Source organism: Acartia tonsa, chromosome 7 (assembly GCF_053477335.1).
Source record: "Acartia tonsa isolate MP-2025a chromosome 7, ASM5347733v1, whole genome shotgun sequence".
Taxonomy (NCBI): Eukaryota; Metazoa; Arthropoda; class Copepoda; order Calanoida; family Acartiidae; genus Acartia; species Acartia tonsa.
The window spans coordinates 14,312,386-14,325,881 of NC_137266.1; the positions used below are offsets into that span (position 1 = coordinate 14,312,386).

At 32.4% G+C, this 13,496-nt stretch overlaps 2 protein-coding genes across 3 annotated transcripts; one reads left to right on the top strand and one right to left on the bottom strand.

Annotated features, from left to right (window-relative positions):
- The first annotated feature begins 4,890 nt into the window (after positions 1 to 4,890).
- Positions 4,891 to 10,292, top strand: LOC145324902 (chymotrypsinogen A-like). Of its 2 annotated transcripts, XM_080167651.1 has the most exons (9): positions 4,930 to 5,040; positions 5,551 to 5,743; positions 6,468 to 6,650; positions 6,962 to 7,096; positions 7,408 to 7,473; positions 8,355 to 8,453; positions 9,141 to 9,174; positions 9,252 to 9,324; positions 10,057 to 10,292. In XM_080167651.1, the coding sequence occupies exons 1-9, from the start codon at positions 4,958 to 4,960 to the stop codon at positions 10,118 to 10,120; spliced, it is 930 nt and encodes a 309-aa protein (XP_080023777.1). In that variant the 5' UTR covers positions 4,930 to 4,957; the 3' UTR covers positions 10,121 to 10,292. The 2 variants fall into 2 exon arrangements, with proteins under 2 accessions (XP_080023778.1, XP_080023777.1); XM_080167652.1 differs by lacking the exon at positions 9,252 to 9,324 and having other exon boundaries at positions 4,891 to 5,040; positions 9,141 to 9,247.
- A 428-nt stretch (positions 10,293 to 10,720) lies between these two features.
- Positions 10,721 to 13,496, bottom strand: LOC145324401 (uncharacterized). The gene is made up of 6 exons (XM_080166992.1): positions 13,493 to 13,496; positions 13,102 to 13,276; positions 12,605 to 12,665; positions 12,254 to 12,307; positions 11,430 to 11,915; positions 10,721 to 10,858 (listed from the first exon to the last, which is right to left on the bottom strand). The coding sequence occupies exons 1-5, from the start codon at positions 13,494 to 13,496 to the stop codon at positions 11,745 to 11,747; spliced, it is 465 nt and encodes a 154-aa protein (XP_080023118.1). The 3' UTR covers positions 10,721 to 10,858; positions 11,430 to 11,744.

Below are 13,496 nucleotides of genomic sequence, written 5' to 3' on the forward strand. Positions count from 1 at the left end.
CTCTGGAAGGGATAGAAGCAATTTTTATTTTCAAATATTTAAATGAAGAAGGTTGTGGGGAAATTCAGAGATCTACAAATAACAGTGTGCGGTTATACCGCGTAGATTTTCCTTATAAAGGTTATTTTATGTATGAATAATTCTCCACTAATTTATGCTAATATCTAATTACTTAAATTAGGTGGTATATTATGCATTAAATATCATTACGTAATTTAACAAGGAAAACCAACAAGAAAAGGAGCGTAACTTCAGCTATGCCTAGCTGTTTATCAAAAAAACGGCTACGCCTCCATATATAGACTTGATGGGCGGATATAAGATATAATATTTTCGCTTTAGATAGAAAAAGTGTACCCAAATCTGTGAATGTGTAGGAGTGGGAAGTGGGTGTGAGGACACACATAGAGACATCCTGTTACTTTATAGAAAGACTAGCGGATTCGCCCCTAGCCTCTAGGAGCTTTGCAACAAGAGGTATTTAAAAATTTTTTTGAAAAAAATAAAAATTTTAAAAATGAAATTAAGTACTACTGGTGCTGCCAGTAGTTTTATATGAACTTACTAAATTTTTTTTTTTTTTTTTTTTTGGGGGGGGGGGTTGGGGGTGTTCTACCCACCAAGAAAATAGCTTAAAACCACCACAGGACCAATAGGTATATACCCTGAAGAGTAGAATCCAATCGGTTCAGTGGTTCCTAGATCCTAAGGGACAGAAGGACGGACGGACAGACAAACAGACATCGATCTACTTTGTATTATAGATAGAAATCATTTACCACAGTAATTTACAAAAATTCAACTTTGTTTTAACATCCTGTAGATAATTATTGATTAAAATTGACATAACATAATAAACAAATTTAGATAAATACCATAAAATCGTTTTTTTAAGAAAAAAGAAAGAAAAACTAAAAAAGGCAGGGCTCATAGAAAACTCATAAAAAAAACATTTTAAATTTTCTTTATTTTGCCAGTAGTATTCCCCAATTCCCTAATTTTGAAAAGCAAAGCTAGTTTAGGAGTGTCTATGTCTGTCTAGCTAACCATCTGTCCGTCCGTAATGCTGCTATTTTTTTCGGTTTCCTTTGCCACATAAATTTCTTCTCTACTTTCATTTTACTTTTCCTCTCTTTTTATATCTCATCTACATTCTTGCTCTCTATCTATCTCTAAATCCTACCGTTTTGAAAGATAGATAGAGCAAGAATTTATCCGACCATTTTTTCCTTAAAAATATAAAGACTAGCGGCAACGCAAACTAGCAACTAGGTGCTCTGTATTAGAAAGGGTAAAAAAGGGAAGACAAATAGCCTAAAACCAACTCAAGACTTTAATATGAAAAAAAATCGCCTAAAACTTCCTAGGGCCAATGTGAAGCTTCCCTTGAATATTCAGAAAAGCGGAGGGACTGAAGTTAGTTGCTAGCGACTGTGTGAATGGTGGGAGGGGGAGATCGGTGGTCTACTGACTTAAATTGGAGCTATGCAAAATGATCAATAAATAGAACCATCTCTATTCAACTAAATTAACTCTAAACAACTGTTGTGGGGCCCTAAATGGGGTGGGGATCCAAAATTAACCCGCTAGCTAGTAAAGAAAATGCGAAAATCTAGGAACCAATAAATATGAACTTATTTGATCCCTGAGTGTTTCAAACGCCTATCTTGAATAGGAGTCAAGAAAATCACATAAACTTTAAAATCTAGGAATCGATCTAGCTCATCAATTAATATACAGGGAAAGGGGAATGTGATTCTGACAAACAATTCTAAAGAAATATTTTCCACAACCCCCTTCCCATTTTTCTCCTCTTCTTACCCACCCCTCTTCAATTACATGAAAAAACAAAATATATTTCCACCTTACTTTAAAAGGTTTCGTGATTATTTGTTTCATTGATTGTTAGAATAGCTACCCCTGATTAATATACAACTCTTGATGAAACTTGGTCAAATTATGTAGAATGGGATCTTATTTCATTCTATTTTGAATAGGAGCCGAGAAAATCGCGTGTTCCCCCTTGCGTTACGGACTGACTGACAGACAGACAAGTGAATTATAGATTAGGCAAAATTTTAGGAAATTTATAAAAAAAAGTTCTGAAGACGAAATTTAAGAATAACATAATCTTGAACTTTCTTTTTTGTATCCCAGCCAATTTTTCCAATCTTTATCTTATAGTTTTACACCCTTTCTATTGTGTTGTAAATTAACAAAGAAAATGGATAGTTGTCACAAAATTACAATTTTCAACAGAAGTTAATATTAATCCAATTCTATATTTTTGGGATATTTCATTGGTTCAGTAGTAGGACAAAATGACTCAAAAATCAGCATGTGACGTCATAAAAATGAGAGAGATGAGAGGAGAAATGGGAAAGAAAACCCCTAAAAAAGAGACGAATAATCCGTCATTTTTATGACGTCAGATGGCTGATTTTTGAGTCACTTTTTCCCACTACGTATAACAGTACTGAAGAAAAGTTATACATTAAACAGGTATTAAGAAACAAGGGTGACAACTTCCATGAAAGCTAAGCTTTTAAAGGTAGGATAAACGGACATTTATACTTGTATAGTGTCAGAACTGAAAACAGAATATAATTTATAAGTCTAAGCAAAATTGTAAGAAAATTTGTTGGAAAACTGCTTAAATATAGAATAAAATTTAAGGACTTGATTATTGAGAAGCGTCGCATATAACAGGGTTAAAAAAGATAACATATTTTAAATGGACGTACGGTCTATCTGGTAACGATTATAAAGTTGCTACCCTTCATAAGTCGTACCTAACTTTATATGAGTCATCTTGCAAAGTTTGAAATTGATAGGAAAATTATAACATTACTAATTCAAAGAAAAGAACTAACCGTCCGAACATAATTGTAGAAAAGCTTCGCTTTTAAAAAGAAAAATAAAGCGCTAAATAGCTTTTAAGACCAATACTTAGCTTCCCTAAAATTAAATCGTCATGCAGGCTTACTCCTACTTTAATATCTAAAGATCTTGATGTCAAATCTTTTTAGCTTTTTAGGAACTATGCGTGGGATGATTTTCATATGAAATAAGAAAAGTTTAAATCTGTCATTTTTTATTCTAGTTGTAAAAATATATTGTGCAATCGTTTTTGCACATGTGTAATATTATTAAATCATCAAACTACAATTATTGCAATACTAAAAACTTTCCTTTTTTTACTCTTATAATTAAATAAGTATTTGAAGAAGGTGGAATGAGGCAGAAAAATAGCCTAAAACCAGAAAGACTGAAAATGTCCCTAAAATGGGGAACTCATTCAGTGAAGAGAGAGACAAAAATCTTTTTAATGAATATTGTCATCCTTTTTAAAATTGTCATTAAATAACACTTAACTAACAATTCTACGAATTTAAGAAACATACAAATCAATATATAGAGTAGCTAATCTATAAAAATTTCCATTTAACCATTTAATTTTGATTTTATGGAAGCTGCCTTACAACCAGGGTTATGTGGATGGGACAATTGACGATAATTTAATCCTCCCCTTAAAAATTAAAACAGCCATATTGAAAGCATAATTATAGTAATTGGGGGAAGAAATAGATGTAGTTTAATTAAAGAGCCATTGTCCCTGCTAACAACAAATTCAAATTTTTGGCACAAGCTAATAAAAAATCACATCGATTTCATCAAAATAACCAAATGTAGACAAATAAACAAGGATGGCAACATAAATTAGTGGCGAAGTACAGAAATAAAAAAATATAGAAATCCTTATAGTAAAGTAACAGGATGTCTGTTTGTGTGTTTGTTTGTACTGAAGGATCCCGCTAACCGCTGAACCGATCGGGTTCTCCTTAACAGGGTAGCTTCTCATAGGTCCCGGGAAGGTTTATAACTATTTTCTTGGGGGGGTGGGACACCCCCAAGGCCAACCCCCCCAAAATTTTTTTTTACTTTTTCTTTTAGAATCTAAAATAAAAAATTTGGTTATCTAATTCGACTTCCCCATCCTCAAGTGCCCCTCTTGGGCGTAGCCGCTAGTATATGTTAAAGTTATTATCATTGTGGAAGAACAGACGGACAAAGTGGGTTATTGAGAAGAAATCAAAACTAAATTAAGACGTTCAAGCCTGTAAGCGTCATGCACATCAACCTTTAACAATTCTAAAAATTAGCTTGACAAATCTTATCTACATTAGCAGCTAGTAAAATCACGTTTTCCCATCATATTTGGATAGGTGAACGTATTGACAAAAATAACTACAGAATAGATGCGCTCGTAATAAAAAATGGAAAACCAATTTTAGCCACTGAATTCTCTTTTCTACGCTTTCTCCCAATTGCCTATATTTTTTGGTTACCATATTTAGAAATCAGAAATAATCGTTGCTTTTTAGGGAACAAGTTTGCAAATTATTTTTTTATTTTTATTCATTTATTTTAACTAAAAAAATGAAGCATAGTTTAAATGCTATTTTTAACACGGATGTCACAAAAGCTGAAATCAATCCGTTTAAAATGGACGCATGGTAATGATTATATAGTTGTCCCTCCTCAGAATTAATATTTTTCCTTTTTTAATGACGGAAACACTGTATATATTGAAAAGCTTTGATTTAGAAATTTAACAAGGATGACAACATTGATAAAAGTTAAGCTCTACAAACAGAAGGAAGGAAAAACTTGATAAGCATAACATTAATTTGTTAGACTTAATAAAATCCCTTTCTAGATCATATCTAACCGTTATAGGAATTATCATTAAAGTTTGAAATCGATAGGACAATTCTGACATGTCTAAATTAACGAAAAGAGATAACCGTTACGGACAGAGGGAAGGACAGGCATTACAGAAAAGCTTTGCTTTATAAAATTATGTGCATACATATATACAGATGATTTGAAAATGTAAAATTTCAATCAAAATCTTTTTAGACATTTATTCCAGATTTACACTTTATATTGAAGGATGACAAAATTCATTCAGTGTATTTTCATTTTATATTTTGTTAGCTGTATTAACAGCGTTAAAATCATGTCTGCTATAGATTGGTAAGCATTTTTGAAATATTTTTTTTTATATGTAACAGAAAATTCTTTTGGAATTATCCTACTGATTTAAAACTTTGCATGATAATTTCTGCAACACTTACAAGATAAAAATTACATAGCAATTATATAATCATTGCTATAATAATAAGAGAAGCATATAATGCCTAATAAAAAGTGACGTCATACAATACAAATGACCAAGGCCAGTTTACATTGTAATTGACCAATATGGTAAAATTAATGTCTGTATTAAGCATTTTAAATTGAATACTTAATTCTTTATTTGTTAATGTTCGTTTGTTCATCTAATTATATGAGATTCCCTTTTATATGTATATGTTGCTATCCTTATTGTATTTTTATCTTTAAATTTAATTTTAAACATTTTTGGAAAAAAAAGCTTTTTTGTATTTTTGAGCATTTAAAAATGTTTTAACCACAAAAATGTCTTATTGGTAATAATGATTGATTATTTTTGACATATGGAAAAGTTGAAGGCTAAATTTTTAGGGAGCCAACTGGATGTGAATGCGCACCTGTGGTACAATATCAAGCAGATAATAATAATAATAATACCAACCAATCAAATTCAAATAATTATACCAGCCAATCAGATTCTAATTTTACCAACCAATCATCTAACAGAATAATGGGAGGTTTTGAAGTATTACCAAATAAGTTACCCTACCAAGTTTTGATAAAGGTAACGCAGCAATAGCGCAAATAGCACTACAAACGCTTGTAGTAAAAAATATGGTAGGTTCGAGTAATCACCAAATCGCGTTATGTTATAGACGTCCAAAATGTTACCAAATTTTAATTCATCCGCGAGCTATAATTTTCAATACATGAATCGTGTAATGAAAGGATTGGTTGTCTGATAGCTGTTAAATAATATCTTACCCCAGTTGTAAGAATTAACTCAACTATATCATATCTTCATTTAATTTACATGGCTTAAACTATTTTTCAACACAAGTATCTAGTGACTCTGTATTAGGAAGGGGAGGTATGGGTAAGAAAAATAATCTAAAACCATCAACTCTTTAATTCACAATATGATAACTTTATACCATTTTGAGAACAATTTTTGAAGCTTCCTTAAAAAGCCGAACTCTATTAGTTCAGAGGATAGCAGATTTTTACGGGCAGTCACAATAACCTTACTACTTTATAAAATTGGATTTGATGATTTAACATACCGACAGACAAACAAACTAAAAGCTCATAGGTATTTCCTAGCTAGAAATTTGAATTTGCATGTCTCGGAACCCGCCTGTAAAATTTTGTAATCAGTTGGAAGTCTAAACATGACCTAAATATGGCAATCCCTCTTTTCAAACATTTTTCAAAGCACTCAATCTATTTAAGTTTGAGGCTTCGTCGCGGCTGGCGAGCCATGCTTTTAAAAAAATATATATTTGTAGAGTTATGTAAATAATGGGATAAATCTTGGCATTTGTGGGGGAACAATAATCAACAAATTATACATTCTAACGGCTGGACATTGTTTCTTCAACAAAACTGGTGATCATGTTGAGTTGTTTGATGTTGATAAAACATTTGTTCTTGTTGGAAAGCATAGCTATCATGAAGTCCCGGACAGTCAGGTAACTAGATTTTCAGTACGACTTCCAAACCAATTATTATCCACTGAATTAGAACCGGTTCTCAGCCATACTGAAAAAGCATTTATAGCATCATATTACAAACTATATTCCACGTATATTAAAATAAAATCATAAAATTTATATAAACTTTTAATAGATTTTTAAATGCTAGTATCTGTCTCTCTTTTGAGTCTTTAAGGCCACCTTACACTCCCCCAAAACGATTAAAAAGAATCATCCTGTTAATGTTATTTATTTACAGTTCCCTGAAGGTGTTATTATATCATAACCTATTCACATTCTACATTCAGTTCGTGAAAGTATCAGAATTCATAAAATACACTGGAGATATTGAGCATATTGACATGGGATTGATTAAACTGAAGGAACCGCTACAATTCTCCTCTACAATTATGCCAGCATGTCTTCCTACTAAACGTAACGAGGTATATCCTATAATATTAATTAGTAATTTTTTACCTCTCCCCGTTCTCACTCGCCTTCCCCTAAAGGATAGGAGCAAACAATAACTTGTATAAAAGTAACATGATATCTATCTGTGTGTATGTAGTTATGTCTGACTGTAGCTTAATATCTTACCGGTAAACCGACAAAGTTCTCCTTTACAGTAATCCTTCTCATAGGTCTAAAGGTAACTTTATAACTATTTTAGGGGAGGAATGAAGAAACATTAACCTTAGAAGTAATATAATTTTTGTATGTAAATTTTTTTCCCTAAGACAAACAATTATTTTAGTTGTTCACAGGTGAAATGGGTCTGGTTTCTGGTATGGGATTTGGAAATAAAAATGGAGAGCTTAAGGTATAAAATATTATGACGTTTTATTGATTACAATGACAGCAAAATATTTTGCATTATTAAGAATAAAAATACACTTTGTATTTATCATGATTATCTTAAATTTTATTAATAGTTAACGTTATTACTTAATATTGATCATGCTGGAATGGGTATTCCGAATATTCTGTCAATTTCTCTTTACCATTCAGGAAAAAAGTAAGAAGAAATTTACATCATGTGCATGTACAACATATTGACAGAATAATCTGGAAACCTATTACTGTAATTGCCTTTTTACGAAAATTTGATACATAATTTTATTTTATTTTAATCAATATTGTATGAATTACAGTTTCAAAAATTATCAATAATCTCTTAAAATACGATAATAGTTATTTCTCGCATCGTATTATAAACGGCTTTCCGCGGATATAGAATGTACAATTATGAGATTAAAACTAGTTTTTTTAGCACCTCGAGGCACCGTCTAAAAAAAACTGGTTTTAATCTTATGATTGTACATTTTTATATTCGTAGAAAGCTGGATATAATACGATGCTAGACATAGTTTTTTTGTATGGATGAGAACCGGTTCCTATCCACCGGATTCGAATGAATACGAGAATAGTTATTTCTCGCATCGTATTATAAACAGCTTTCCGCGGATATAGAATGTAAAATTATGAGATCAAAACTAGTTTTTTTAGCCCCGAGGTGCCGAAGGCACCGTCTAAAAAACTGGTTTTAAACTTATGATTGTACATTTTTATATTCGTAGAAAGCTGGATATAATACGATGCTAGACAAATTTTTTTCGTATGGATGAGAACCGGTTCCTATCCACCGGATTCGAATGAATACGAGAAATTATTTCTTATGATTCATTAACTCTATTTTTCTAGGGAGCAAAATTAAAGATTCTGGATAACAAAAACTGCACATCCAAAACCAAAGATGTGAGTGTAATATGTACAATTGCTCCTGGCAATGCTGTTTGCTTTGTAAGAAACTTCATTCTCATATAGAGGTTACAGGATCTGTGTCTGTCTGTCTATTAAAAGAGATGTCGCTAACAGCTGTATCAATATGCTTCTCCTTTACAATTTAGACACTAGACACCCATGGTTCCTGGAAAGGTTTACAACTTTTTGGGGGGAATGTACAATCACCCTCTAAAGATAAATCGCACCTAGAAAAGAAAAACACAAAAATATTTAAAGTGCCGCTTGCAGGCGGCACCAATGTTCAACTGAAATTCATTTCGTACCAAAACTTTTTCTTTTTAAACAACTACCTTAAGTGGAGGGGTCAACATCCCCCTCCTATTTATGATTATAATGCTTTGTTTTTTAATGTTTTAATGCTTATTTATCAAAACCTTCTCTGGTTCTTTGTAAGCTTATCAAAGTTATTATTATCCCAGGGATCTAAAGGGATAAGATAATTGCCGAAAAATTAATGTACATCCCCAATGATGATATACAAAATTACGACCTTTGTAGATCTAAATTAGTGGATGAAACGATTGGACACTCAACTTACTGAATCAACCAATGAAAATTCAATAAAAATCTATAAAGTTGTGAAGCTAATTTAAAAAAAAACTTTATTATAAAACCTAGGGGACAAGTTTAATAAACAGCCTAACGACCACTCCCTCCCTGGATTACACTTGATATATTTGTTAGGGAGATAGCGGCAGCCCCCTTACTGTAAATGAGAGTGGTCAACATGTTGTGGTGGGTGTGGTAACAGCTGGACACTGTCATACACAAATGCAGTCATATTTTACAAGGTAGGCGGTCAACATGTTGGGGTGGGTGTGGTAACAGCTGGACACTGCCATACACAGATGCAGTCATATTTTACAAGGTAATATTGTCACCACTAATGGATATAGAATATACTTAATTATTATGACATGTAGCTGTCTATAGTGACCTAGCAAAATGTCACTGCTTTTGGCCTACCTATTCTATTGACGTCAGAAAATACCCTATACCCCAAATCTTTTCTAGGATGTTTCTTTCCCCCTCCCTTTCCCTTTCCCTCTACTATGACATCAATAGAATTTTCAGGCCAAAACGGTGACGTCTATCCCCATTTTCCTAGGGCATTAAACAAAGCTACTTATGACAGGGGAAATATTGTCGCCAATAAGGTTGCTAACATGGACATCACTTCTTGGTTAGTTTGTTCATCCAGTAGTTAGGGAAGTAAGAGAAAGATAAAGATGTGGATGGAGGGGGGGGGGGTTCTTTATCTTAACCAGCTACAAGTTTCACTTTATTATGGCACATGATAATCTCATGTAAGATCCAAGTAATAATAAATCCATTTCACCATTACATAAGTATTAACTAGATAAATCTTAAATGTTTTAATACTTTACATAATTTCTAGTAATTGTAGTCTAAATAACAAAATCTATTTCAATGAGAGACTGTTATAGTTACAAATTTACAAAGTTATAAAATAAATCATACCAACTCTTTTTTTACAGTCCACATATATGTACATACTACATATACCTTCGACTGAGGTATGTAAATCTAATCAAACCCACCTATTTTTATGACTTTGATAATTTTGTGTTTATTTTAGGGTGTCCACTTATATGGATTGGTTAAGACCTCTAATAAAGGATGGAGACTGCCCAAAAGAATAAATTAATTTGTTAACATTAAAATCATCTTTATACATTGAAATATTGAAAGCGACGTTAACAAAGTTATTTATGAAGAACTCAAAATTTTTGATTTAAATATAATTACTATTCTTCATAAGTATAATTTATTTATCATATTTAACATCAAAAATACATTTTAATATACATAAAATTTTGAAATTTTCAACTTTAAATTGTCATTTTCAAAATCAAAGATTAACTCTTGTTGTCATTCTGTTTTATCAACCCATTAGTTCTTAATATTTGTTTATTTAACTTCTCAGTTCCCTCACAAGCTCTTAGTATACTTTTGATTCTGTTTGGTGTACAATCATACCCTGGGGTTGCATGTTTGAGCCCTTGTTCGGAACATTCACATTTAACCCGCATTACAACTATTTCCTTTTCAGAATTTTTTATATTTGTCTTGCTCTCTTTTTTGTCTAACTGATCATTAATTTTACTAGTTTTTAAACAAGTTCTTTTAGAATCATTTTTATGTTCCCTTTTAAGACATTTATCACAGCATTTTGGAACTAGATCTTTTTCAGATTTTTTACATATATGCTTTACATTTTTAACTGTTTTTGAAGGTGGCTCTAATGGTGGCACTTTTAATATGTATGTTGGTAATGTAATTGTTGGGATATCGTCTGCTAATTTTTTGAAAGATTTTCCACAAGAATTTTGAGCATTTTTTCTTCTGCCTGTTGTTAGGTTTAGGTATTCTATGATCTTCTGAAAATTGAAGAATTAGAGTTTTTTTGTGGTTTAAAATGTTAATGAGTAGTTACATGCACAAAGTATATTCTAAAAAGTCTTTTTTATCATATCTATAAAATAAAGTAGAACGATGTTTGTCTGTCTATCTGTCCGTCCGTCCGACCCTTAAGATCTCGGTAACCACTAAATTGATTGGATTCTACTCTTCAGGGTATATACCTATTGGTCCTGTGGTGGTTTTAGGCTATTTTCTTGGGGCATGGGACACCCCGTCCTCCAACCCCCCAAAAAATGAAAATTTCCCCCCCCCCCCAAAAAAAAAAAACTTCTGGGGAACACATTAAACTACGAGCAGCACCAGTAGTACTTTTTAAAATTTTTTTTAATTATCTCTTGGGGCAAAGCCCCTAGAGGCTAGGGGCGAATCCGCTAGTAATCTATATGTATATAGAACAAACATTGATCTCCTCAATATGATAGTATCTTGTGAAAATTTAAAATTTTGATATATTTTTTATCTTATTAGCAAAAATTATATATTTGGGCTAATTCCACGAAAATTATTCAATAAGATTTTTCTGTTTACCTTGGCCTGGTTCTATGGACTATCCGTTGTATATGATGAATCTGTTGTTGCAAAGTCAAAGGAATTATGATTCTAACAGTTTTAATTTCAATTCTATATGTTTTTTTTCTAAGCAAACTCCATCCCCCTGCCAAATTAATTACAAAACATGTTGTTTTTTTTTCATCTAAACATGCTAAATCTCAAACCTACTCCACTTCGCTTCACGCCTCCAAAAGTAAATTAACCCTATGCACGCCACTGCTTAAAATCAATTGAGTCACCAAGCAAAATATGATATACTTTGATTTATCCAAAATACTTGTAAAAATTTTCCTAATAAAAATTGACGATATATTTATGCTGAATTATTGAAATAAATTCCTGATGCATATGAGGGTTAGAAGAATGATGTAGCAGGGTGTGATTATGTTCTCTATTCTGACCTATATAATGTGACTGCGCTGTGTGGATTGATACTTTTTCTTGTTGTATCTGTGCTTCAGTCTAAAATAGGCGTTTTTTGAGATAAACCTAAAAAGAGCAATAGCAAAAATAATACAAAATACATAAATATGTCGGGTTTGAGTCTAGACGGCAATTCGTTATATTAGAGACGTTAAAAATGGTACCAACTACTGCTATAAACGGCAAGTGAATTACTTGGCCCGTAAAGAGGAGCAACTCAGTTAGGACTTTTAGTCTAAGATTGTGAAATCAAAGGAATTGTTGGGTATTAGTTGACTAAATATCCTTGGGTGACAAAATATCACTTTAAATTCCGCTGAGTTCTCTGGACGAGTTCGAACAATGAAATTAAAAAAAATAATTTTGTATGAGTTTACCTTATTATTGTGTTGATGTATATGGGGATGATCTTGACACTGTCTTACACTACCCTGAAAATAATATTGGTTTACTAATGTGTCTTTTTCCTCATTGGTTTATATTCGGGACTGGATACTTCATAAGTTCTCACTTTTGTATTTCCCTGAACCAAATCTTTCTTAATAATGTGCAGGCTCTAGAAAACCCTTTAAATGGACGACATTTGTCTAACTATTTTTTTCGTGCACCTGAGATAGCAGCAGGGGGAACAATTTTTAATTTCATAAGTTTTGACTCGGGGTTGGAACTAGATTCGAACCCATAACCTTTATGACAACGAGCAGTGAGTCTTAAAGTTTGAGGTATACCTGGGATGGTTGGAAGGATCTTGGTAATGTTTGATACATTCCTCTTCGCACTGATGCTGTCCTAAAAAAAAATAATAATCCTTATTTCTGTGAATTTATTAAATCATTTGTTATGAATATTATTTCTAAATACAAATGTTTTTGTTTGGTGAGGGGGGAAAGGGGGTAGTAATCTCTCAAGCACGGCCTGAACAATCACTTCACAATCTTGGCCGTCTTTTGTTGTTTTCTAGAGAAGAGCTCCCCCCACCCCTTACCTTGAATATATTTCTGCATCTAGAAATCTAGACTAAATTCTCCGTCCGCTATATTTAGTTTCAAAATAAGAATGGTAAAGTATAGTAAATATAAGATGACACAATAATCGACCACCGAATCCCCTCTAACTCTAACTCTGCGTAGCTATATAAATTGAAGAAGTACTATCCATGCGGTGTACTTTAACCCTTACCTAACCTAAACTAAATTAATATTTTTTAAAAAATGTTAATTTGTACCTTTGTTCGTAACCGGAAGAGGCGGAGCTAGGTTCTGTAGTTAGCTGACCAGTGTTACCACAAGTTGAGACAGAGCTCCCACCCACAAGAGGAGTATTACTGTAGGCTGTAGAGCTACCACCCACAAGAGGAGTATTACCATAGGCTGGATTTGTCAGGATGCTTCTACCTGTACCTGGTTCAGTTTTTAGATTAAATTTGAATTTATACTCATAATATTAAAAAATATTTATACATGCTAGATTTGTCCTATTAATTTTAGACTTGGCATGTTGCTTCCTGTAACAGTTAGGTATAATTTAGAAAGCGCAAAAAAGTTTCCTAAATGCATTCATAACTTAGCTAGGTGTCCTACTCCCACAGGGCTTTTTTAACCGAACTATCTATAAACTCAT